General features: G+C 42.6%; 1 protein-coding gene across 2 annotated transcripts in view; it reads right to left on the bottom strand.

Moving 5' to 3' along the window:
* Nucleotides 1–8,927: 8,927 nt before the first annotated feature.
* The window catches only part of cacng3b (calcium channel, voltage-dependent, gamma subunit 3b), a 35,190-nt gene continuing 16,329 nt past the window's right edge, over nt 8,928–27,788 (bottom strand). For both annotated transcript variants that reach the window (XM_030407909.1, XM_030407907.1), the window contains 3 exons: nt 23,194–23,277; nt 19,879–20,019; nt 8,928–18,696 (listed from right to left, as the gene is read on the bottom strand). In XM_030407909.1, the coding sequence (XP_030263769.1) occupies nt 18,185–18,696; nt 19,879–20,019; nt 23,194–23,277 (737 nt within the window). In that variant the 3' untranslated portion in view covers nt 8,928–18,184. The remainder of the gene's footprint in view (nt 18,697–19,878; nt 20,020–23,193; nt 23,278–27,788) is intronic.

Genomic DNA, 27,788 nt, shown 5'->3' on the forward strand with positions numbered 1-27,788 from the left:
ACGCACCGTCTGATGCTGCGTTCACGTGGTGCCCGCACGCTCCGACCTCTTCCACTCCTGTTGAGTTTTGCCCTTCGCTCGAAACACCCTGTATCGATTTTTATAGTTTTTATTAATGGATGAAAAAGTATTGTTTTATGCGTATGTGCTCTAAGACGCTGTTGATTTTTTATTTATTTTTTTACAAGACGTTTTATATTTATCTGATGTTTTATTATTGTTTGACGTGATCTGATTTTAGTTTACTCTTTGCAAATACTTCGCATTCAGGGTCTAGATAAAAGATCGGAGTTTCCAAAGAATAACTTAAAACTAAAAAACTAAAACAAAATAAGAGATTATGGTTTACAAGAGCAAAGAAGTATATATCCACTTCAACAGTATCTCCACAACTCAATCTGTAACCTTATGTTTGATATAACTAAGATAATTTCATTTTCTGAAATCATCATCATCATCTTCTTCTTCTTCTTCTTTCTTCTTCTTACTATTATTATTATCATCATTATTAGAAAAAAGTCAAGTGCATGTCGGTAAAAATAGGCCGATAAAAGTAGTCTAAACATTGCAGCTCAAGTATATTACAACGAGGATCTACTTAAAATCTGGAAAAAGATACACAAATATAATTTTGTCCTGCATAGCATTCCCATCAATAATATATAACCTAGTGTCATACAAGAAGAGAAAAAATGTCCACACATACACAGCCACCTTCATACACATTTGTGATAATGCCTAAAAACAACTATGTATATTTTTACACTTACAGCTGACCATGCAGGTTAGAATTTAGATTCTTACATGTTTTTCTCTCAACCCCTGAAGGCAACACTGTGATCCACACGCTCAGAGCAGCGCACCTGCTCAGGGGACAACACGCAGCCTGGCGCAAATGAAACCACATTTACATCTAATAAAGATTATTTTTATCGCCTCCACTTGTCCACTCCTTCTGTTAACGTTGTAGTTTGTTGAGTTATATCATTTAAATAAATTGTATTGTAATCCCAGTGGAAAACTCACTCTAAAGCAGCCGCGCTCATTGAGATTTAGGTACACAGTAGAAAAAGAACTACATTTATTTATTCTTTTAATTTTTTGATTAACAAAAGCAACAACATGCACATAACTCAGCTGAATTGTTGCACATTAGTAGCTCTGCTGCGTGTGGCCTAAAACCACACTAGAGGGAGACAAAGTACCATTTATGACACTCATACGTGTGTGTGTGTGTGTGTGTGTGTGTGTGTGTGTGTGTGTGTGTGTGTGTGTGTGTTTGTGTTAGCTGAGCTGTGCTGCAGTGGGGAGTTGTTCTGCCAGGTTCATACTTTGACACCTTCGGCCCAAAGCCCATTAAAAAACAATGCCTAATTGTCCTTAGCTGAAATAAAGCCCTATGTCACCTGACAGCGCTGTTTGACAACAGCACTGACCTCTCCTCTCCAACTGGATCCTGTCAGTTCGCCATTGAGATTCAGTCAGTATGTGTGTGTGTGATTGAGGAAACAGGAATTAATATTCCAGATTCATTAAAGAGTTAATTACAGTGGGATTTAATTCGATTTGGACTGCATGAAATGACAGCTAAACATATCAACAATTACATTATTGGTATTAAGCCCAGAGTTGAATTCTTGGCATCACAATTTCTTTTTTTCTTTCCATTAATTAGCTCTACATTTTCACTATCGATATATTCATTTTTGAATTGTTAAAATTTCCACGATGCAATTCCTTGACGATTTGGAAAATAGGCCTTTTCGCTTTTGTGATGGGATAAATGAAAAAAAAGGAAAAAGAAACGCTCATATCTGTGCGGGAAGTAGGAAGCTCCAGCCAATGGCCAGTTAGCTTAGCTTAGCATAGAGACTGGAAACAGTAGGAAGACAGCTCGTTTGGCTCTGTCTGAAGTTAACAAAGGCCACCTACCACACATCTCAGTTGTTTCATCTGCACAGAAACTGTAGCTAATGTCGGCCTTAAAGAGACAGTTAGCCATTCTATAGGTGGTAAATCTGCCAGCGTACAGACCGAGCCTTAGGTGTAATGTTTAAAGATACACAGACAAACACTGCTGTCCGACTGATTTGACTATGCTTGATTATGCTTGTTTTTTTATTTAGCCGACGCTTCAGTGTTGCTAGCGTCTTTGATATCCAGCCTCCACAACAGGGACCTTACGTTGATTAAATTATTTATGAGATATTACAGCACCGAACGTGCATTTCAGATGAATGAGATGTAAAGATACACTTGGATACACTGAACAAAATGGCGATTAAATTGCATGTAAACTCCTGCGTGATGCGTGGGGTTTGTGTCCGGAAGTGATCTGACCAACACTTTGATTGATTCTGTTTCTTTGGCTGGGAGCAGATGCCGGTGGAATCACTGGCATGCCAGCTATTTAATGCTGACAACCCAGCAATGCAATGGTCTCTACGGCTAGCAGTAAAAATGCAAATCGATAATGATGTCCTATCCTGTGTCCTATCCTTATGCTAAGCTAAGCTAACTGGCTGCAGCTCTATAGGCCACTGCAAACGCATGAGAGTGCTATCAAGCTTCTGATCTAACACACCTGGAAGGCAAAAAATAAGAACAGTTTGACACATTTCGATAAACTGAGCATTTATTTGTCAAATCAAGGAAAAATACGATCTGAGCTAAAACGAGTGTACCAGAGGACTCGTGCCTCGCCACTGAAGGGAGGAAGACGAGAGGTGAAGAAAGAGCACGAGTGAGAAAGTAGCTTGGGAAGCAGGAGTCTTCTCTGACATCATCACTACAGGTCGGTCGTGATGACACATGCACACACACATACATACACACACACACATAGAGGAAACACGCTGATTGGTTGGACTCCGATAAATGGAGGGAGAGAAAGGAGAGATGAGAGAGGAGTGTTTGAGGAAGTGTTTTGCACTCCGTCTCCTCGGTCTCCCCCCACCCTCTCCCTCTCTCTCGTGCCTGCTCTGCTCAGAGGAGGGATTTGCCCTATCTTCCCTGGCTTAGCGCACCATTGTGAAAGCAGTGGGAGGATGGAGAGATGCAGAGGGAGAGAGAGGGAGAGAGGATGAAAGGGAAACAGCTGCTGCCTTTAAACTGATGTTCTTCTTATCGTGATATGATACAGGACATGTTCAGTGACTCAGCCATCAAAGGGCTGCTGGGAAACAATTACATTTCTCAGCTTTAAGTGGGTGTGTGTGTGTGTGTGTGTGCATGTGTAAATTACGGATGGGAAATGATGTGTTTATTATATTATCACTGTGTTTGTGTGTTTTATCTGTGGGAAGTTTGATCAACTATTTGAAATTTTCCAAAAAAGGGCCAAAGGTGGATTTATTATTTCTTCTAATTTAAATGTATTCTTTAGCAAATTGAAATGGTCGTCAATACTGTGTAGAGGCAACGTATATGGTAATGCATGTGAATTCACAATGACAATAATGTGTGTTTACATGCGAGAGTGAGTTTTACTGGGACAAACATTTTATTTCATTTTCTCGGTCCTTCCCTCATCCTCCCCTCCACCTTACACTCCCTCCTTCCTGTCTTTCTGCTTGAGCAGCATTCACAGCTCCAAGGCTTTTTTTTTCACACTGCAGATGGCCATAGTGTTACTCCACTCAAGGCGCGCACACACACACGCACGCATGCACACACACACACACACACACACACACACACACACAGACACGTACGACATTGCTCTCTTTGTCAGTGACAATGGTTCAGAGTGCTCTTCACTCAGTTTGCCCTTCTCGGAGAACACAAGTGTCTCTTGTCCTCAGAAACTCAACTCGCTGAAGATTTGTCGACCCAGTCTGGCACCGATCTGATGCTTTGTGTCTTCGACTTCACTGCGCGCCATCAACAGTGGACGAAGGAAAAGCATTTTTGGTGCCAGTCGGTCAGTTTATCCACCGCTTTGGTGGACAGACTGAAGCATCTCTTCATTTCAACAAATGAGTTGGCACAACATTCGGTAGAGACGTTCCCAGATATTGAATCCTGATGTCTTGATGAGCCCCTGACTTTTCAAGGGAACAACTCTTTGACGGACTGCCCAGAAATTCAGAACAGAGATTCATGTTCCCCTCAGGAACAATAATGACTTTGTTGATCCTCAGACTTCTTATCAAGCACCATCATCAGATCAAAATTTTACTTTGCCAAACATTTTTGCTTTATGAACAATTTAGAAGTGGCAAGAAACATAATCGTTATGTTTGAAAATGTAATATTGATGTCCTTTCAATGACACAGATAGTATATTCTCACTTTGTCATTATAAGTGGTGCTAATGCACCTTTATGCTGGTCTCCACCTGCCATCAAATGGAAAAAAGAACAAGAGCAGAACAAGACGCAGTAACTAGCTAGCGAGCTACTACCCCAGTGTGTGGCACAAGCAAGGACTTTATATTAAATCTGGCCACAGCGTTGGAGGTGGAGCTGCTCATCAAAAAAAAAAATAAAGCTTGACTTCCCGGGTTTGAAATTACCAGGATCTTCCCTGTTGCTCAGCCCATCGCATGTGCACACAAGGGGCTTCCGCCAACAAAGCGGGCTAACATCTGGTTTATGCCTGGCTAACTTGAATAGAGATAAAATGATTAAAAGTGCAGCTCGTCCAGACTTTCCAAATTTCATTGGACTGAAAGACTCTTTTCCATGAGCTGGCATTGTGGAAGAAGTGGCTTTAAAATGATGGATACGTTCTTCTGAGCGTAGATTTTGGAAATCACCACAAAGTCGAGCTTTTTTGGCTTCATGCACCACTGAGCAGCGTTCGTCGGGAATGAATGGGGCACCGCCTCCAAAACCGTACCCAGGTTCTAATGTAATGTCCTCAGAAAAAAAATGAAAAAGAAGAAGTGTCTGGCTACTACCGCTACAAAACATTATAGTGTCTTAAAATCAGCACGGTGGCACTGTCATAGCTAGCCGATTAGCATGCTGATGTTAGCGTTTATCTCAAAGCACTGCTGTACCTGATCTAAATTTGCTGCTAGTGTTTTTGCTCTTGTTGGAGTCTACAGCTGGTAGTTGATTAATGGGATTTCTAGGAGGAGTTTCCGTCCTCCAATTTGTGTGATATAATGTCACTTTAATGCTCATGCTGTGAAGGATGCCATGCACGGAGAGTTATGGCGGGGGTTAACAGGTGCTAATGAGGCAGACTGCACGTGAAAAGCAGCTGTGGCCTTTTTCAAACTTGACGCCAGCATGTTAGATTCAGGCTGAAGACTGATTTGCAAGTGTGAGAGTGGCTTGTATAATATAACGGCGCAGATAATGGGCTATACAGCATGGCTTTATGTGCAGGTGCACTGACAGATGTTATAAAACACATGCACCCACACAAGCGAGGACACGCACTTGCACACGCGCTCATACGAATGTGCAGCCAAACGGCGTACAACAACAGAGGAACACATGCGCGCACACATCAAGACGTTTGCTGCGTGTCCCCGGTGAATCCAGACACACACACACACACACACACACACACCCTCCAAAAACAATGACAGCTGACTTCACAAAGCTGGTGAACTCAGATTTAAACACACAAGCTGGCATTCATGGATGGATGGATAGACAGACAGACAGACAGACAGACAGATAGATAGATAGATAGATAGATAGATAGATAGATAGATAGATAGATAGATAGATAGATAGATAATTAGGACATCAAAGCCGGCAGCAACTCTCCCTCAGAGCCTCATTCTGTCACAAACAGCTGTTAGAGCAACATCCAACTGGGACACAAACGCACGCAAACACAGACACACACTTACACTTGTATCTGTGTGTAACATTAGGTGCTTGCCTGGTAGAATATCCTAACATTGCCAGATGTGTGTGTGTGTGTGTGTGTCCTCGAGGCTGAACATCAAATTGTTTTTTGATATTCTGTCAGAAATAAAGGATCGGCTCAGCGCAATGACCTTCAGTATGCAGAACAAAGTCTGCACAAATTCCTGTTTTATTTTTAGAGCACACAGAGGTAAGACATTACAGTCTGGCACAGCCCTATAAAATAATCTGATGTGGGATTCCTGCTGGGAAACGCTCAGCGTCTTTTATGGGCTATTAGCATAAGGGGCCATTTTCTGTTATTGGGCCAATGGAGCTGAAGAAAGCAATTACTACAGTACCGTACTGCTCAATGGGAGGGTGGGTTTGTCGAAACAGGAAAAAAATGTGGCAGAGAGGGGAAGATGGCTAAGAGGATCACGGAGAAGAAAGGAAAACAACGGCAGAGAGAGCTGGGGCGAGAGGGGAAAGAGAGAAAAATGGGAAAATGGAACATGGGCGACGGTCACAATATCTCCGCGCGACAGAGGAGATGAGCGGCAGGAGAGATTGAGTGACAAAACGGCACATATAAAGGCAGTTAGGAGGAACAAAAGCAGAGTGGCAGCCAGTCCCAGTGTGGCGGAGAGTCACCCGTAATCCCGTCATCCACTCTAATCTCTATGACGACGACGCGGAGCTCCATCGGCGACGTCACGATTATGAATATTCATCAGGTGAATCTGAGCTCTCCGCCGAATCCTTCCTTCTCACATTACACACTCACACAGTCTCGCTGTTACGTATGCTCTGATTATGTACAATCGTGAATCCGAAAGAAACTGGGCCACGCATATAACATTTAAGCACAGACAAAGTAAACAAAGTAATGCAGCGAATACTGAAACACATAGCGTCACACTGTCCATCTGATGTGGATGTCAGGGGTGAAATCAGACATTGTCGGGGAGTGGACGTGCTGAGAGAAAAGTTAGTCTCGATCGATGACGTCGGAAGAGTGACAAATGTTAATATCCGCTTTGAATGGTTCCATTCGAAGGCAGGGCGAACAGCTGGCTGTCACAGAGAGGGGGCGATGTGATAATCGTTTGGAGACGGGGATAATGGTGTATGTTTTCAGATCTGATATCTTTCCTGCAGGGTTACACAGACACTGGGTCTGAAAGTGAAGCCAATGCCTTCATTTTGCGTTCCTTCTAACAGCCAGCAGGGGGCCAACTCCACTGGTTGCAAATAGAAGTCAGATTGTGTGTAAGCTTACGAGAAAACGACCCTACTTCTCACTTGATTCATTATAATGTCCTCAATTGCTCGTTTCAACGCGAACGCATGCAGTTCACTCAGTAAATTACGGTCCTGTTTAACCCCTTAAGGAACACCGCTCCAACATAGGAACACCCTTGTGTTTGGACGGAAATCAAAACCTGTGTTCCAACCTCTGTAACTCTGTGTCAGTATGTCATAGAATCACACTTACACTTCTAAAACAAACTAAGGGTGTTACCTTTCCAATGGTACCAAGCACATCCCTGAGTCTCAAACTATGTGGGAGCTGTCATGCTTTTAATTTCGGTATGCCATTTTGGAAAAAGAACCTTAAAATGGGGGCGTTCATTATGTGGTGAAAGTAAAATTGAAGTATAAGAAGGGTATGTTTTTGTCAGAGTCAATCAGGATAGAGGTGCGCTCCCCCAGCTCCATCCTTTATTCAAAATATGGTCACGTCTGGCTCAAGAAAACAAGATGGTGACATCATAATGCCAAACTTGAGGCTTCAAAATGGTAGTCCACAAATCAGTCAGTGGATGATGTCATGGTAGCTCCATCCACCATTTCTTTATGTTGCAACTTGATGTTTCATTAAGGTTACAATTTTCTACAGCACTGTGCTTAGGATCTGGTTAAGTTTAGGCACAAAAACCATTTGGAGGTTTAGGTTTAGGAAATCAGGTTTTGGCGACTTGTTTTGGTCTCTGCAAATACCGCTAGAGTTGTCTGTCACACATACCTGGTTTATTCGCCACAAACATTGCTGGAAATTCTTCTGAGGTTTCAAAAATACCCAGTGGTGTGACACACACAAATGTTGAAATGGCATGGTCACTTGTTAAAAATTACTTTAAAATGTTGGAACACAGTCTTGAACTGTAGTCACTGACTTGGTAGCCTGATTGTCCATAACTCCACCCACATTCCGTCCACCACCCGATATATAAGTCATAAACAAGTTATGTGAATGTGATATGGCACGCTACTGTAGCCTATGTATAAGGTACAAACGTGAACACATCAGTGGTTTGCAGAAATGTCAAATGCCAACATTTTATCCGAAAGTTGCACCAATCACAAGTTACTCCTCACAATGTTTCAATCGGTGGCTCCTGCAGCACTCCCTGTGAACAGATGGAGACCACCTGATGTGACACGCTGATAAATACTGCACATTAATGATGCAGCGCTCTCGCGGAGACGTGGGAATACTATCAGATGCATCTTTTTCAATCACGGTCTGATCAGGAAAAAAAGCGACAAATAAACAGATGGAGAGCAACCCGCACACACATGTGTTCGTCTGTGTACTCACGCACACACACAGTCCTCTATATGCTTCCCAGTCTTTATCTCCTTCAAACACCTCAAATCTGGCACATCCTCCAGTCTCCTCATTAGCTTTTTTCCCCTCTCTGCTTCCCATTTCCCCCCTCGACTCTCATCCTCCTCCTGTCCTCTTTCTCTCCCTCATTCAGACATCTGTGTGGTGGCTGTGGAGATAAGCAGAGGAGTTATCTATCGGACGGATAAATCAGAACGGTTGACACAGCACGGCTGATACACATCAAGCGTGTCCCTGTGTGTGTGTGTGTGTGTGTGTGTGTGTGTTTGCGCTGTATGGGTATGTTTTCTCGTCAATATTGTGCAGGTTTAGCTCACTGTGTGGTGATAAAGATTTGACAGTGTTCATTTGTTAAAACAAGACCACCAAAATACAGGGTTTTTCACTTGTGTGTGTGTCCAGGATGCAAGAGAAGATCACACAGATACACATCGGACACTCACACACATTTAAATACAAAATGAACTCACCACAGGCACTTTGAAAAGGTGACTCTTTATTTTTCTATTTATTATACTGTATATAATATTCTTTCTCTCTAGATATAGGTACTCATATTTATATCATGTAAGTAAAAGTGTGCTTTTATTCACAGCATGTGTCCATGTCAGACCGCTGTTAGTTGGAGGTTTACATTATAAAGTATACAGTGAAACTGGCTGGCAGCTATATGTGTGCGTGTGTGTGTGTGTGTGTGAGAGAGAGAGTGTGTGTGTGTGTGTGTGTGTGTGTGTGTGTATGTGAAAGAGTTATACAGTCAGTGTGCCTGTGTATAGAAAGACAAATGTGAGAGCCAGCGTGTTTCTGCATGTACGTGTGTGTGTGTGTGTGTTTGTGTTTGTGTATGTATTTGTTGAGGACTAAGTAACTCATGATAGGGCTCAGAGGTATGGAGCAGGATAAAAGCTGCCCATGAACACAGATTTCAAAACGGTTGATCATCCTTCGACCTCTTTTAGGTGTGTTGAAATTACAACCCACGTTTGCGGGGGGATTTTATCTGTTAATGCTACTTCAGGTTCCAACTGCACTTTTGGCTTCTGCGTTTCACTTTCGTCACAGGGTAACGGCTGGTTGCTATTTACTCTCCTCATCTGCGTATGAATAGTTTCACCTCAAAGCAAACTGCTACAACGCCTGCAAGATACGCTCCCTGAAAAAACAAAAAAACAACAACGTTTTGCTTTTTTTCCAGGTCATTGCTACACATTATTAACACAATGATATTAAAATATCAATCGTTGCTTTAACTGATATTCTTTGACTCTGTTTTTGTTGCTGTCATGGGGACTCTTGTTACTGTGCACTGCCTAAGTGCAGGTAAATCAATTAAGAAATACATAAAAAGTTAAAATGACACTAACCCCTCCTTTTCTTCTCCTGAGTTTGTGTTCTGGCATTAGTTTTTTCTAACAGTCCTCAGGTCAGTTTGAAATGGATAAAGTCAGGTTACCATTCACTAAATGAAGTGTTGTCTTTTTGTTAAAGGTGCACGATGTAACTCTGGGGAAGAATTTTTATTGGCAGATTTTTTTTCAAGCTGTCTTTGTTTTCATGACAAACTGACTTTAAATGAAAACACAACAAGGACAAAACTGTTTCACTTTGTTTATATGTGGCGGGCCCTGCCACCTTTCTAGCTCCAAACAGTGTTCCGGGGACCTTAATTTCCTCTGAGAACAGCTTGTTTAATCGGTTAAATATTTCTGAGTGATGTTACCACATCAGTATTGTAATTATCTGTGACTTAATTTATTCTCCAAATCTACATCTACTTAATGCCCCTTTAAAGGTGCAATATCAAATGTTATTTCATGATAACTTTAGTCAATTTCTGAATGTTTCCGACTAAACCTCTTGCATGTTGCACCTTTACACAACAAGACTAAGGGGTCCTCAGCCAAGCTAGCAGCTACGTGAGGCTGCATGCTAACGCATGCTAACGCCAGCATGTTGTTAAGATCACAGGGACAATGCTAACATCAGCGTGTTGTCATTGTAGGCAAAGTACGGCTAAGGCTGATGGGAATTAGCGTTGCTGGTATAACTGCGAGTTTGTTTTTTTTACAATTATACAGACTGTAATGTCATGGCAACCCATCCCATAGTTGGTGAGATGTTTCAGTCCGGATCACAGTGGTCAACCGACCGCCATTTCAATCTATGGAGCCAAGTTGCTAGCAAGGCTAAAACCCCCTACAGCCTGTGAACACTGTGAATAAACACGGTGATAGCTTTGTGTTGTGTTCACTGGTCTCCGGTAGCCTGACTCTACTCATTACAACATGGCTCAGTAGAAAGTGATGGACAGTTTCATCTCTTTGGGGCATGGCTTACTCAGATAAGAGTCTGACTTCTACAAAAAATCTGAGCAGTTATCCAATAAAAGGAATTCGTCTGAGGTCCAATAAAAACTTATCTCAGCAGGAATCTGATCAACTTTTGTTGTCCGATTTCTCTCATAACTCCAAAACACCTTTTCCAAGGGGAGGAAACCTTTCACATGTACTGTTGCTCCCGCTCATAAGCAATTTATGCAAGAGGGAGCCTGAATGCACCTGATGCGGAGCGTAACTCTCAGAGCCATTTTGGGCCTTTCATCCTTGGTTGGTCAACCGTGCCAGCCTCGGATATGTTCTGCATGTAAACAACACTGCCTGAACGGGGGGCTGGAGGCGAAAACCGTAAAAAAGCAGATTTGAACCGCTCTGTACTTGCTGTCAGAATAATATATGCGGAATGTGAGACAGGTATGTAATCTCTCTAGCTAAAGGGGCTGACGGTTGATTCAAAATCAGGAAGATGGCAGTCAGGAGAAACGGGCTGAATAGATTCTCTTTAGGGGACTTGTATTGGAAGCCAACAATCTACCTGTCCAGAATCTCTCCATATTAACGACACACATTTTGCTTCTGATTGGCAGTGGTAGTGGAAAGACCTCTCATGCTGTCATGTGAAAGCTCTTGTAAAAAAAATGTCGACCAAGCCAAGCGAGTAGATTTTTGGCTCTCAGCAGGCTGCACTAGGTTGTGCTGATTCAAGACCAGCTGTCATTAGGGATACGATAGATTCTTCTCTATCCCGCTAAGCCCCCTCTGCTGATCCTGAATCAGCCGCGCAGGCCTGAGACGACAAGTCAGATCTCAGCAGTGTGTGTGACTGAATAAAAGACCTTTGAAATAAGAAATGACTTCCCTTTCAGCTTTGTAGCATAAACTCCTTACTACGTTTTTGTCAGTAACACACGTAATCCACCAGAAAACCACTGACTCCAAAACAGTCCTTGTATCTTGTATGGCTGCGTCTGCTGAGGAATGATCGGGGCAGTTAGCTCTAAAACTGATCCCAGTGCAACCGTTACAGGTCGTGGGAATGCAGAGGAGGTTACACTGGAAGCCCCATGGCTGATCTGGGAGCTGTCTGAAGGCAGGACAGGCAGGCACTGGGTGCATGGGTGAGGAGAGGCTAACTGCACGCACACACGCACAAAAACACACACACACACACGTAAATATTAATACACACAAACATGCAGGCACATAACTCCACCCGTAAGCCCTCCTCACACAGTAACCTTGTATGTGTTGGTGTGTATGTGTGTGTGTGTGTGTGTTGGGAGCGAGTGCAAAGTGTAGAGTGCTTATAGCGTGTGTTTGTCTCACAACTACTCCATTAAATTCACATTTCTCAAGCAGTTCTTCTGGTCCTCCGTGTTCGATTAACTGGCTCAGTGTAGTAAGTTCCGTCGAGGAGCGACACGTCAGCGACAGAAACAGTTTGTTGTTTTTCCTCCCAAAGAAACACTTAGAATGATTTTTTTTCCAAACGTGACACAGTGATTTTTTTCTTTTGAACAGGACACATTTTGTACCCAAACCGCACTGGGCGAAGCTGAAGCTGTGAGTGTGTTCTGTATGAGTGTGTGTTTCTGTGCATAAACGAATGTGTGTGTGTATGTTTTTGGACCATTAACGAGTGTCTGTATTGCTATGTGTTGTGTTAATGCGTCTATATACTTATGAGGACCTATATCCCACACAACTCTTCTGAAATAAGGACATTTATTTTTGTGTTTTGCTTTCCTTCAGGTTAGATTTAGGACTAAGTTGGTTAAAGGTGCACTACGTAAAAATCGTCCACCTTCTGTATAAAGACTCAATCAAGGGGCAGCATATCACCACTAACTGCTGCTAACTGTAGCTGCAGCAAGCTAATTAGCTCAGTTAGCTGTGCAGTTGGGAATCCGGACTGGGAGCTCGGAACACATGTCGGATGACGTCGAAACTGTTATTTCTCCACGGTCTGTGATAACTATAATGTTTTCAGTCGAAGTTCTTATATTATCTACCTTTAGATTCCTCATTAGGATTTGGTAAGCATGGCTGTTTTATTCATACAAAATGATTAATATCTCCATCTGCTGGTAATATCTTAGTTTCCTGGATTTTGCATTTGAATTTCATTTCATTTCGACCTGATATGAATGTGAGCTCAAGCTCGAGCCGAACTGAAAAGTAAGATTTAACTGTAGTTATTATTTATTTCACTGTTAACAAAAGATGAAATGCAATCGAAATCCTGTTCAAAGATGAACTACACGGTAATTATTCACTGTTTACAAAGTATTAAAACATCAGTCAAGCAATTTCTTAATGTTTTATAAAGTATTAGTATCATAGCTTGTTAACAGTGAAATAACTATTAACTAACTAATTTAATTAACTATAAATGTACTATTTTACCAATGATAGTTACTATAAAGTGTTGGCTTGAAGCTGTGGTTGAGTAGTTGAGTCACAAATCACAAAGCCTTAAATTGTCAATTGTTCCAATGTTTTTCCTCTGTCAGTTTAAAGGTGCACGTGTAGTTTTGGGAAAAGACATTTCAATCAGAGAATATGCTGATTTTTAAACAAAATGTATGTAAAACTAAATGGACAAACTCTTTGTTTACATGACTGAATAAACAAACTGACCTTAAGGGACAACACCATTTCATACTGGTTTAGTTCGTTTATATGTGGCGGACCCTGCCACCAACATTGTTCATGGACCTTATTTTCCTCCGAGAACAGCTTGTTTATTAAGTTATATTTCTGAGTCTGTATCATTACCTCATTAATATTATAAATATTAAAATTTCTCCAACACTACACATTGCCCCTTTAACAGACTGTTGTAATGGATTGCATTCGGCCCCTGTTGCAGGTCAATTTCATCTGTCGTGCACAGGGTCTATAAGTCCTCAGAAGTGTAGTGGAAAGCATGTATGTGTATGTGTGTGTGTGTGTGTGTGTGTGTGTGTGTTGCACTTTCAGTGTTGAGTGTCCCGCTGACAAACTGTAAAGTGACCTCTGGCACCAGTGAGGTGAAGTGAATGTCCACGAGAGATCGTCCGAGCGCTCCACTGTCTCTTCGCCCTCCTCCTGTCAGAGGCTTCAGATGTGATCAAAACAACACAATCTCACAAACCACATCAAAGTAGAAAATGAAACTAGAATAATATAATATTACAAAGACTACGACCCCTGCTTTCCCAACTCTGCTCCCCTTCGATCAAACCCCCTGTTAATAGATTAATAACTATAATATGTGTCAGAGTTTGTCATCCTCTGCACAGTGGCACCTTTAGAGTAGAATAAATTTTTTTTCTTTTTTTTTACTAATAATACAATTATTTGTTGTTGATATCAGAGTATCAAAGCTGTATGGCGGTAAGAAGAGATAGACAGAGGTTTGGTCTCAAAAAGCACCCTGCGCTCTATTGGAGTAAACATCATTAAACACAGCACAGGCTTACGGGTCCACACACCCTTGTAAGGCGTCTTAAGTGTAGCAGTCCGGTGTCCCTACGGGGCATAGAGCTTAGGGTGCCATTTGAGACTCGATTAGAGATATAGCGAATGTGAGCACTGGAAGCGGATGGATATGGCATGCATGGTTTTGAAAGGTCAATGCTGACATGGCTCATGGATGCGGTTCTGAACCCTGACCCCCCTGCGGACCGTCAGGATCCGAGGGGGGCCTCTGATGTGCTGAGCTACATAGCTACTACTGCTGAGTCGGTATACTGCAGGAAATCCTATGCAAAAAAGAGTACTTAGAGCGGTGAGTCTAAAGCTAACCTGGAGGCCAGGATATACAGGAAACATTTTGAGTAATATTTGGCACCAAGTATGATTAACAATATTTTGCTCATATATGTTTGATCCTTAAGCTAACTTAAATAATTCTCGTTTAATAGAAAATGATCCTACCTCTGCTTAAGGCAATGTTCTTCATCTCTAATTACTTCAGAAAGTGACCCATGTAAGCTAAAGTTAGCAACAACAAAAAAAAAAGCAGCTAAAGGCTTACCTGTTGCTAACACAAGTAGGAGAGTACAGTCATTGCGTTTACTCTACCTCGGCTCCTCTTTAGCAAGAAGCGTGTTATATACTCAGTTAGCTACTCAGCTGGTTTTTAAAAACGGTTCCTCCTGTGCAAATGTACTTTGCCTTTCCTTCCTCACACGACACCCTTGAAACGACGTCGCCGCAGCGCCGAGCATAAAAAGCCCTTGTGTGCTCCTGTCCTTTAAAAATTAAAAGCCCTTGCTTTGAGAAAAGCAGTTTTTTTTTTGCCCCCCCCTTTCACATCCCGTGACAACTGCTGATGTTGTAGTTAAGCTTGCAAAATTAATATTTACATGTGGAGGACAGCAAGAGCAAGTCCGTGGTGATGCACGTTTGTCCCTTTAAACTCCCATTATGGCGTTGGATAAAACAGCAGCGTCATCAATTAAACAGTGTGACTGAGGTTTAAAACATCTTTTTATTATCAGGGTAATAACTCTCAGAGTGTGACTGGTATCAGCGTTGTGTCGCGTCATGTTTAGTTTGTACAAAACAGTGCAATGGTGGCTTAGGGAGGTAAAGACAAAGAAAAATGCTGTTAACATTTATACTAGCTACACACGCTCTCTCCACAACTCTACTTAGCCTCCCGATCACTCCGTCACAACCCCTCCCCCTTCTACGTACGTATGTGTGATCAGGTGTCGTTGACAAATGGTTCAAAGCGATCTCCGGCACTCTCCTGCACTCCTGTTGCCATTCGTATTCGTATTCGTTGCTCTTCGTATGTGTTGTAACAGGCTAGATTTTCATCAGTGTTGGACGACAGCTAGCGACAGATTACCAAGTTCTGAGGCGATCGGGTGGATGTCTGTGTGCAAAAAATATATTTCAGACGCAAAAATGAAGCCTGTCTTTAGCTTTCAAAACGTCACTGATCAACAAAAGCCATGTTTCCATCGGTGTATGGTACGTGCATTTTGAAGCATTTCATTAGAAAGCATTGATCGAAATGGCAGCATTAGAAAAAGCGTCCTCAATTTCGCAATAAAGATTCTTTTGTTCGTACTTTTGCTTGCGTTTTTTTTTTTTTTCCTCGATTCAAAAGGATAGTTAATGCACTTTGTGGGAGAAGGACACACCTCTCTCGACTAAGTTCGGACATGGCGAACTGACACGCCTGATCAGCTGTTTCCGATCTGAGAGAAGAGAGAAAAATAGCAGCAGATCTGATGTAACATTCAACAGAAATTTAATTTCCGTCGTGTTTCTACCTCATTTGGTTTGACTGTCGGGCTTTGACTGATGGTATAACAGTTTTGCGACTGGCAAACTGCCCTCTGGTTATCTCCACGACCATACTCTGAATAGACACCTGGCTCGTGACACTGATCCAGCCTCATCTGCATCTCTCGTCTGACGCCGCCTTGTTCATCCGATCACTGCGTGGATTCAAACCCTCCATTGCTTTTTCCATTGAAAAACGAGCCCTTTTACCCTTTGTCTGTGTTGTATTGCGCAACTAAGGACTCTTCATCGAGGCAGAGGAGTGTGCCCGTCATGTACACGAGTGGAAAGCGACTTTGTCAGAGAGCGCGCACCGACGACCTAACCTCAACTCACATCTGCCAAGTTTGAGTTAAATCCATCCGTTCAGCATTTTTTACGTCTAAATATCTGAGAGAGCGCAGGAGAGAGGGAGATAAATGGAAAAGATGAACAGGTGTTTGAAATAAAATAGGGCCGTGACTGTCAGCTGTATGTAGGAGACATGTGAGAGATGCGCAGACGTTTTTTGTGCGTTTGTGTATACAGTATGCGCACATGTAAGGGAGATAAAGAGGGGGAGAGGCTGTGAGTGACAGCTGGATGCATGGAGCACAAATCCTCTGAATAATGCATGGGACTTCCTCCAATTCCATCTATTTATCTTGAACTTTCAACAAATCCTCTGTTGGAGAAGAGAGATGTGTACTTTAGACTGAAGTGAGCATTTTCTCAGTGTTTATTTCTGCAGCTGAAAGGTTTTTTTTTTTTGACAATTGCTCTGGCAAGAGAAGACAACTGTATGTTAAATTCATCTGAAAGAGGTAGTGGGCAAATAAAAAAAAAGAAAAGGAAAAAAGTCCATCTGTTTGTTTAATGTCTTTTTGGCTCTGCCTTAAAGCATATTCACAGCTCAGCGGTCTCCTCTCCACGGTACCCTGAACCAACAACCTCCGGAAATCCTAACTAGTCTATACGAGCAACACCAACGGAAGACAGGACCTAAAAGAGAGAGAGACAGGGTGAGAGGAGGTGTGGCAGTGAGGTGAGTCATGGGGCTACACAGAAAAATGTGGAGGGTGAGATGTGACGAGTGAAGACAGACAAATATTTTGATCATCTCTTTAAGTTTTAGGTGAAAAAAAAAAAAAATCGAGATGACTGGTGTGGCCGGGGTCAAAGGAAGCACCAATGATGTAACGTTACCATCTAAAAGAGATTCGATAGTTTTGTTGAGTCACACCATTCTTCCCCCCCTAACAGCTGATCTGTAGTCAGTGTACTTCATCAAAAAAACCACTATGCAGGTTTAACAACTGACCGGGGATCAGAGAGATGGGGGTAAATGTTGGCAGGAAGGAGCTAGATCCAATTTTAGTTCGGTCGGTTATGAAGTGAGCCTCTCCAGCGTCAAATCAATCAATCGATATGAAAGGAGTTTATATACAATATGTCTAGAAAATAATAACTAGTGCCACAAATGTGCTGCCATTAAATGGACAAACTGCATCTTCACTTTATATTTTTGAATCCAGCCGAACTGAAAGTGAATCAACCCCGATCCTGAGGTGTTAACTTCCGCACTTTTAAAACACCAATGTACTCAAGAGAGACAGCTCGGAGCTCGACGGCTGTTCCCTGCACTAATCCCAACTGCTGCTATCCGAAAAAGTCAGGAGGACAGAGGTCAAAAGGTCACACAGAGTCTCTCGACCTCTTTCCTCTTCTCCATTAGTTCACATTATTTTAGGAGAAGTTGCCCCAAACAGCAAACCACTTACGATATGCTTTTAAATCCCATTTCAAAAGCCAGGAAGTCAATTTATGAGCATAAATTGAATGTGCCTTCATATGTAAGGATTTACAGGTATAACTACAGTGATATGTGGTAAAGTGGAGTTGGGAACAACTTCTCCGTCAAAACCGACCCTGCTACACGCACTGAAACTCTCACAGGGCTCAGGATTCACAGTTCGAAGGCTAAAAGTTCACAGTTCACAGTCAAAGTTTAGCAAACCCCCTTTTCCCACCCAGTAACCCTGTGTCCCCTGCTTTCGCTCGCACTCCCCCTGTGTTTCACATCATCCTTCTCTTTGATACTTTGATTGGGCGTTACATCTGCAGCCAGCGCTCCCTCACACGGGCGTGGTCCTGCGGTTGGGGTCCTTGCTGTAGTCTTTAGTGAGCGTGCTGCTCTGAAGGAACTCCCTCTCTGAGTTGAGCAGCCCGCCCATGCCGCCACCGGCTTTGGTGCCGGTGTTTCCTGCCTCGCGTGGGTTCAGCGTGTACATGGGCATCTCGGAGGCGGCGGGCCCCGTGTAGCCGCCTTTCCCCAGTGGTGAGGCGTCGCGGCTGGGGGCTTCAGAAGAGCGAACGCTGGAACGGCGTCGGAAGCGGTAGCGGTAGGAGGGGATGCGGCTGAAGGCGGACTTCTTGATGAGCTCAGTGCGGGACTTGGCCCGTAGCTTGCGGTGCTTCTCGATAAACATGTGCACGGCCAGAACGCCCACCATTTCTGCCATGATGAAGGAGAGGGCGCCAAAGTAAAAGGACCAGCCGTAGGAGTAGGACTTTTTGCTGTCGCTCTGGCCCGGGTCACCCGAGTTGGCTGAGATATAGACAATAATTCCTATGATGTTACTGAGCCCTGGAAGACAAGAAAAGAAAGAGAAAGATGATAGGAGATGGGAATTAAAAGGGTTTGGGATTGACACTCATCTAAAAAAAAACAATAAGAACAGCACACAATGTCAGTAACTCTCAGAGACAGGGGTTGGTCTCTACAGCTCTACAGTAAAAGGTGCAATCTGTCGATTTCATATTCCAAAAAAAAGGGTGTATACCTGGAATAACCCCCAACTGCTGCTAATTGTAGCTGCCGTTAGCTCAGTTAGCTGTGCAACTAGCGGTCCGATAGGCTGATTATGCCCAGACTGGGAGCTCAGAGGACCAGGGTTGTTTACACTGGTAGCAATGGAGCTATTGACCATCAAGAAAGGGAAGTTCACAGGCCTGGCGTGCAAGTTTCACATTGAGCACATCAAAAACGGCTTTCCAACACGAGAAATGGGACCATCTTACAAAAAATCCAAAGGGACACGTGGATGTCTGACTGGCACTGCCATAGAGCCAAACCACTACTGTGGCTAAAAGTGGCAGATGAGTGAGATTAAACAGTGAATGATAAGCGGGAGTAAAGTATCAGAGAGTCGCACTGGCGCCTGATGGAAGCATCGGAGAGAGTCATTGCACACAGCTGGGCTCTCTTATTCCATATCATTAGTCCAGAATACAGTACTCATGCAGTGCAGTGGAACGCACAGAATGGGGACAATTAGCCAGCAGCAATTAACCAGCATCAGCCCCGCACTATTGTGGTAAATAATTACCAATTTGGCTCCATAAATTTACTACAAAACCCAATGGGACCCTACACATCCCACTAAACAGCAATTACAACCCTTTGTGTATGTATCAGGGGCGAGAGTATGAAGTGTGTGTGTTTTCAGTGGCTAAATGTCAGCATCCATGTGATAGATGATGTGTGTGTACCCACACATTGTGCTGTTTTTGCTGATTGATTAATCAGCTGCTGTGACCAAATTTCTACACTTCGGCTTCTCACACAGGCACTTCTGTGTGCTTTAGATGCCTGACGGGCTTCTTCTACAAATATTTGAGCGCGGTTCATCCTCTGCTGGAAGTGGCGGCACAGTTACAAAATTACACACACACAGAGACACACACGTAGCCCGTTGCTGCCATCTATGTTTATCTAAATTTCTAGAAAAAAGACACGCGCACACACACACACACAGTGCAGACTCACCTGCAGAGACAAAGAAGATTCCCGCACTGAGGATGACGTTGTGCCGGCTCCGGTAAAATTCGCTGGCAGCCACACAGAGCCCTCCGAGGAACAGCAGACCTACACTCATGATGGGGAAGATACTGGAGGCACGCACAGCACCTATATACACAAACACACACACACGAAGGAGAAAAGAGTGGACACGTGATTACAACTGACAGGTACAAACATTTTGTGCAGTGTAAAGATGCTTCCGTTCAGAAAGAAACTGATGAGGGAAAGTGTGTGTTCAAGTACATTATATACTGTATGTATTATATTTTATACTATATGTTTTACACTTTTATTGACATTTCTGCAAAATATGTCATATCACGTTCACATTACATGTTCATGGCCAGACTTTCATATCTTGAGGTGAAGGGGACAGTGGTGGAGTTACAGGTGAGAAGGCTGCCAAGCCAGGGACTGCAGTTCGAGACAGAGTTTCAACATTTGTAAGGGTGATATCACTGTGTTTTTATGAAAATATCAGAATTATTTCCTGCCATGTTTGTGGCGACACAAGAGGGATATTTCTTTTTTTAGGCCTTTTATGGCTTTATTGATAGAACAGCTGAAGATATGACAGGAAACAGGGAGAGAGAGAGGAGGAGTGACATGCAGCAAAGGGACCCGGGCCGGGAGTCGAACCCAGGTCCGCTGCAGAGCCTCGGCACATGGGACGCACGCTCTACCAACTGAGCTAAACGGCGCTAAATTTTCAATTGCATTTGTGGCGACCAATACAGGAATTTTAACCCAAAACATGATATTTTCCTCTGCCTAACCAAGTGGTATATGTGCCTAAACTTGACCAGCCCATGAGCACAGCGTGGACACAAGTTGTTGAATTGAAAATGAAACCTAAAGAAACGTAATGTTGCTACATATCTGTGAATTGCAGTAACGTTTATCAAAATGTATTCCGCTGATTGAGCAACATATTGGGTGAACGGTGTTTGTAAATGTGAGATTTTGTTCGAATTGACTTAAACTGTAAAAAAATAAACTGGTGAGACTTCATTAAAGAATCTGTCTTTAATCTCATTGTCATTTTTTTAATGTTAGGATCCACTTTGCTAAACAAAGTGCTAAAACAATGAAAAATGTGTCACTGTGCATGCACACACACACACACACACACACACGTGCGCGCCAGTGTGCTGCTGCATGCTTGACTGAGTTTGAATCCAGAACATGTTAAAGCGTTCAGAGGCCTCGCTTCACAGAGAGAGAGAGTGAGAGAGAGAGTGAGATGTAGAGGGAAAAGATGGACTAAAACCAAGACAGATGGAGAGTCGCACTGACACATATGCAAGGCAAAAATAATGAATCGCAGAGATGATGAAAATGAAAGCGACGCTGCAGTAGGAGTGAAGTATTTGTCAGAGGCCCATATGTGTACATGATGTGACACCATATTGAAGGATATCTACAAACAGCTTGTCATGCAGAAGTGAGCCGCGTGCTATTTTTCTGATAACAGCTGATGCGTATACCATATATCACAGGTGTATCGTTTAAAAAAATAATAACTGAAGACCTCCTGTGTTTGACATGTTTGTCTTTCTGCGTCTGAGCGTGAATCTGTTTTCTTTACGCTTCCTGCATTCCAAAACATCTCGAGCATGACTGACAGCTGCAGTGACCAGTTGCGTTGCGTGGTTTTAGTTATAAGCCCCGCCCCTGTGGCCCACACCCCTGGGCTGTATGAAATGCCGGTCACTAGGTCCCCGCTCCCCATTGGATGGCCAGCTCTGAGGCCTGCGATCTAATTGGCGGCCTCTGGGGATGTTGCTCCGTGTTCAGTGGAGCAATGAAAAAGAAGCACAGGCTGAATCCATTTTCCCTTTTTTTTTCTCCTTGTTGTTGTTGCATTTTCCGTGCTTCGTCCATCTTTACTCTGTGTTTACTGTGGAAGAAGGAACAGACAGAGCCCCCTCCTCTCTGTTCACCCTCCTCTCCATATCTCTGTGGCTGCATCCTGTTTACCTCTGTCCTATTACTCTTTCTTGAAATAACAATGCACTCCCTCCTTTATCCTTCGTCATTTTCTCATCATGGCGATGTTTTTTCCGTCTCATTTTTCTCACGTGCTTGCTGATAAAACCCTACCGTCTGTTTATATCTCTTGTTGTTTCCATTAAACCCTCTCTGTTCATCTATATCCTCTTTCTTGTTCCTTGTAGCTACTATTTATTTTCCCCAGCCAATGTGACGCAAGATAGTTCCATCATGTCTGCAGCGATTTCATCTCCGCTGGATGAACACAACTCGATGTTTCTCTAAATCTTTCTTCTAAACTGCGTCTTAGCTGCTAACATAGTATCTATTTTACCCACTGGAGTAACACAATGTTAATACCAGGGCCAAGGAAGACTGCACATCATGAACTAACATCAGTTTGTGGGGCTTTATCTTTAAACTTTCTAGGATCATTTCATCATTTCAGGTTTATGTTAGAATGTAAAATAAGAGCCTGATCTTACATTAAACCTTAGCTTACCGTTTTTAGGTGATATGCTTGAAGTCGAGCTGTCTGTAGTGGGTTGGGCTAATCCAAAATAGTGAAAAAAAGGTGGGGGGGTTCTAAAGACACACTGTTACCTGTGAAACAGGGGTGCTCTGAAAACACCCCATTAGCATTTGGTACTTTCGTCCTGATGAAGTCAAATGCCATATGCATTCACTGCTTTAACTGAAGCAATTCAAGTCTTTGAACTGCATTATGACTCTGACCCTACAGTCTTGTTTCTTTTAAAGCTTTTCTATTTTAGCCTACTTGTTTTGATGTTTGTTTCTTAATGTTTTTACTGGTTTTAAAATGCTATTTTTAATGTTTTTTAATGCAATTTCTAATGTCTTTTAAATGAAACTTTTATGTCTTTTAATGTAATTTGTGTGTGCCTGTAAAGCACTTTGAGTTGCCTTGTGTCTGAATTGTGCTATACAAATAAACTTGCCTTACCTTGCCTTGCCTATGCATGACACACAGCATTGGGATGGAGAGGACCCGCTGTGTGTTTACTCACTGCCATAGCAGCATGTAATTAACACGCTAAAAATCGACCAATCAGAATTTTGGTCGAGCCAGAACGTATCGACCAATAATTCGACCAGTCGACTAGGAGATTACAGCCCTAGAGTCAACATGGCTTATTTAGGCTCCTCACATATTTAACAGGTTACACAAATTGTGGGACCTTAAAACCAGGCCAGTCAGGCCAGTGATATCTGAGGCTGGTTGTGAACATTGCAGCGTGTGCTTGTTGTGTGTCATATTGAACTTACGGAGGAGGTATTCAGCAGCATCGGCTTCATAGTCAGCGTCCTCTGGGAAGTGATCGATCTTCTTACACACACCTCTGAATGTTCCTGCAGAGAGGGTACACACATTAGAATCTGTTTAGTAACACATGAGAAAATTTAATATAATTGTATTACTCCACATGCAGTCACACACATACACACACATTGAATTAAAATGGAACAAAGTGGTAAATAGTCAGTGGAAGTCAAGATTAATTCATACCAGAATGAATGCATAAATGGCTGGTTTTGTTTTATTTTATATCATATCCTGACATCCTAAGAGTTACTTTTTTGAGCAATGATTCAAGTTAGGACGGTATCTTTCTACAGGGTTTTGCTTACATACTTCCTGAATGGTCACACCTGCAGGCCTTGCACTGCAAATGCCTAAAAATGCTAAATTGTTCTGGTGTTATGATAGCAGCTGTTAGCTAGTCAGCTGTAGTATCTACAAAACAAGAATAATGTATGGTTAGATTTAACACTAGGCTAAAAGTGTCAATTATCTTTTGTCAAATGATTAACCGCTTGGTCAGGAAAACATGGCCATCGACTGACTGATTTCGCACTTTTTGACAATCAATAATCAGTAAGCAATCTTTCTGTGTGATTGTACTGCGTCGTAATCCCATTTTCTGGACAGTGAACATGTACACATCCATTTACATACATGTAGGTGAACAGCAGAAAAACCAGCAGAAGGGCGAGCAGGAGAGAGAGTGCGAGAGAGAGAGATGACAGATGATCCAGGACAGAGCTCTAGCCTCCAGGGCATGTGTGGGAAACACCAATGAAAAGCCTTATCACACCCAACATACACACACAAACGCACACACCAACGCACACACACGCAATTACCACTTTGAATACAAAACCACACACTAAAATACAGACATCAAGTGTACACACATCTCGCATCACCAAAGCTCATTAAACTGATATATGAACCCTATCAATCATGCATGTAAGTAAAAGCCTTTACATTAGAGTATGTCAGTTTGTGTGTATGTGTGTGCGTGCGTGTTTGTGTTGTATTGACTGGGATGCAGTCTCCTAAAAGCGTGCCGTGTGTCAGGCAGTGACTCATCCCCCTTAGTACAAGTCCGCCTCAAACACACACACACACACACACACACACAGCTTAATTCCCACCCATCATTCAGGCCCATTCACACACGGTCAACACCACAGGGGATGTGTGAGAGAGAGAGGGCGAGAGAGAGAGCGAGAGATGGGGGGGTGACCGAGGAGGGATGATGAAGGGAAAGAGGAGAGAAGGCAAGATGAAGGAGGATGAAGAGAGAGGAAGTGGTGGTTGAAAGAGGTTCTGGTGGCACAACGACACGTCAGAATGAGAGAGAAATGGGAGGATGGAGGCTGCCGATGAACAACAAGCGACTCAACCTAATTGCTTATTTGCATATGAAGAGGCTCTTTCCAGTACCCACACTCAGAAAATCATTCATAAATTGATTCATCCAGCTCATGCAGTCAGTGACTTAATTCTGACTGAGACTCTGATTGACAAAAGAGACATTTATACAGTGTTTGATATCTATAGTTAATAAATCTATAACATTTTCATATGAATCAAAGTCTGTTTTTCTACATTTGAATACACACAAATATATGTACGGTATCTTCTTTGAACACCCTTTTTAGGACTGCTGCAATCCTCGTCTTCTCATACTTTTATCAATGGTTCTGCTTTTGGTTGAAACGGCTGGTTTGAAAAAAATGAATGATTTATCAGAAACCCAAATGATTAAAAATGGCTGCATTTAACAAATCTGTGTTTGCTCTCCCTTTTCGGGTCTGTCCTGTTCAGTGGTTATCCGTCCAGTGTGTCTCCAGACCACATACAAACTGTCCGAGCTAAAGCAAACAAGACGGAATGAATCTACAACTACTCTAATAATTGAATAATCATTTTGAGTAAATTTTTCTGGATCAAGCTCATCATATCTGAATATTTTCTGGTTTCCTTACTCATCTAAGAAAGATGACTATTAACCTTACAGCTAGGGTCTGTAATGTTGTTCAGAAACACATTTTGTTATACTGGGTGAAATGATCCTGCTATCCTGAGAGTAGTCAATACATTATGTATTCAGGAAAAGGAACGAAAATAATCGGACCTCTGTGGCAGCTGTAGGACTGAGAAAAAGCTGACCAATCTGTGCTATCCGGCCCGAATAGCACGGATTGGTCAGATGCACGGATTGGTCAGATGCCTTCATGTCTCGTTCTGTCCCTCCCTCCTCCGCGCGTGCACACGTTATGTTTCACCGATGCCGGAAATGTTCAGCACACTCCTCTGCAGAAATACGGAGTTGCAGGAGAAGACGTTCATTTGGTTACAATGGCAGAGAAAATGCAGCCAGTGTTACTTGTAACAGCTCACCCCGCTAAAAAGGCAAGGAAAAGATAGCCTGAGGCAGAAAAGGCTGCAACGATAAAGGCTCTGGATAAAGAAAGAAGTTGGACCGAGTCAACATCGGTGCCACTTTCAAATCTTGCTAGCTCTCTTGCTAGCTCTCCAGGATTGTAGACCCTAGCTTTAATGTCTTCTGGTTTGGGAATGTTTGTCATGACAAGACTTCAGAAGACATTAACCTATAGGTTCTGAGAGCTGCTGAGGGCATTTTTCACAATCTGACTAACCGCGCATCTTTGTGTTTTTGTTACTTTTAGATCTTAAGAGGGAGCAAGTCCTCTTCCACGGAGTCAGCCATGGTGCGCCGCCTATTTCTAGAGAGGGGCCATACGTGTTTAAAGCAGCTGCTGTAGGGGAGAGATGAGCAATGTTAACTTCACCACTAGATGCCATTAAATCTTATGCACTGGAACATTACATTAACCACACCAATAATCATCAGCTAAGGAATATTAAAGAATAACCCTGGTGCTTATTTTCTCAGGTTCCCTCAGCCTTAAGACCACCCGTTTTGTTGAAGACATAATCTTTATAAACGAGTGACAAGTATATAGTTTAATTCCTAAAAAGGATATGTAGTTTCATTTTCTAACTAGAATCACTGCCTTGCAGCTGTGTGCCTCTCCACACCAGTAAAGTTGCTGTTCCTGAGTTATGGTGTTGAAAAATAGCCAGAACATTTTTTGTTGAATATAAACTCAGATATAAAATCATGTTAACCAATAGACATCTGTGTAAAACATGTTTCATAGTAATCATATGAATCATTGACTAATGGCCAAAAATGTGACCTTTGGCACCAAACTCTATCAATTTAGTTCATCCCTGAGTACAAGTGAGTGTTTTTGAGACATTACATTCACAAGAATGGGACGGATGAATGGACATCCCAAAAACATAACGCCTACGGCCACAGCTTTCGCCGGCACGGAGGCATTAAAAGTGGTAGTAGTTTACCAAAAATGACACAAAAGTCTAATTTGTTGGAGACTATTTTTGGCTAAGGATGGATACACATTTTTGCGCTGGGTTGGATGGTGGATGCTGACTAACTGCACTGCCCACATTCATTTTAATGAAAAATCATATCAACCAGTGCAGCAGCACAGCTCATTAATGTGTTTAATAGTTTTTGGCTACACAGACACCCCTTTTAAGAAGGAGCACTTTATTGTTGGTTTTGTTCTTAAATTGGAATTGTTGATGAAAAAAAAAACAAACTCAGATTACTGCTCTCACTCATTAATGTGGCCTGGTTTGACTGTAGTAACATCAGGTAATTGTAGCCTGAACTGTTGGAAGCATTAAGGTGTACAGCATCATCAGTCAGAGCTCAGCCTCGTGTCTGTCGGACGGGAAATTTATTATACCTCCTGCCTTTTAATGTATCGAACCATCCTGATGTATAGAGCACCAAACAGCCTCTTGTAATGAAATGCCAGTGAAGCGATGCACAAAGAAGGGACAAACACACACACACACACACACACACACTCTCTCTCTCACACACACACACACACACACACACACACTTGCAGCTGTGGATGCGAAGATGGTGTGGAGGGAGCCGAGAGCTAGATGGATGCTTTTATTTATCTCTCAGTGGTTGGGAATCTAAATCACAACTGAATAAACGCAGTTAAAATCCGACACACACATACACACAAACCTCATTATACACACTTTTGTGTGAGTGTACCTGATGAGGCCACACTATTACTTTAGAGAGGGTAAAGATGGTACGCTAAAAATAACCCCTTAACACACAAACTCACACGCAGGAGGATCATTAAGACTGTTGTCTTGGACCTCCAGGTCAGCATGTTCATCATGATAATGTGTGAGTAACAAACAGCGCACTGGGAATCTTTAAACAATAAAACACACCCACATACACACACGCACACACACACACGCGCACACACACACACACGCACACATAATCAGGGAATGGAGGATACATGAAGATATGTGGCCTCTAGTATGAACTGATATACTACCTTTGCATTCAAAAGTCTTTACACCAGGGGAATTGGCTGTATTCAAAGCTTGAAAGAAAGATGTGAAAAGTCAAAGATAACATAAAAAGGCTGCACTCTTGGTAATTTTGCTATTTTCAACTGTCAGTTAATTCATC

The sequence above is a fragment of the Sparus aurata genome, chromosome 23 (genome assembly GCF_900880675.1).
Source record: "Sparus aurata chromosome 23, fSpaAur1.1, whole genome shotgun sequence".
Classification (NCBI taxonomy): domain Eukaryota; kingdom Metazoa; phylum Chordata; class Actinopteri; order Spariformes; family Sparidae; genus Sparus; species Sparus aurata.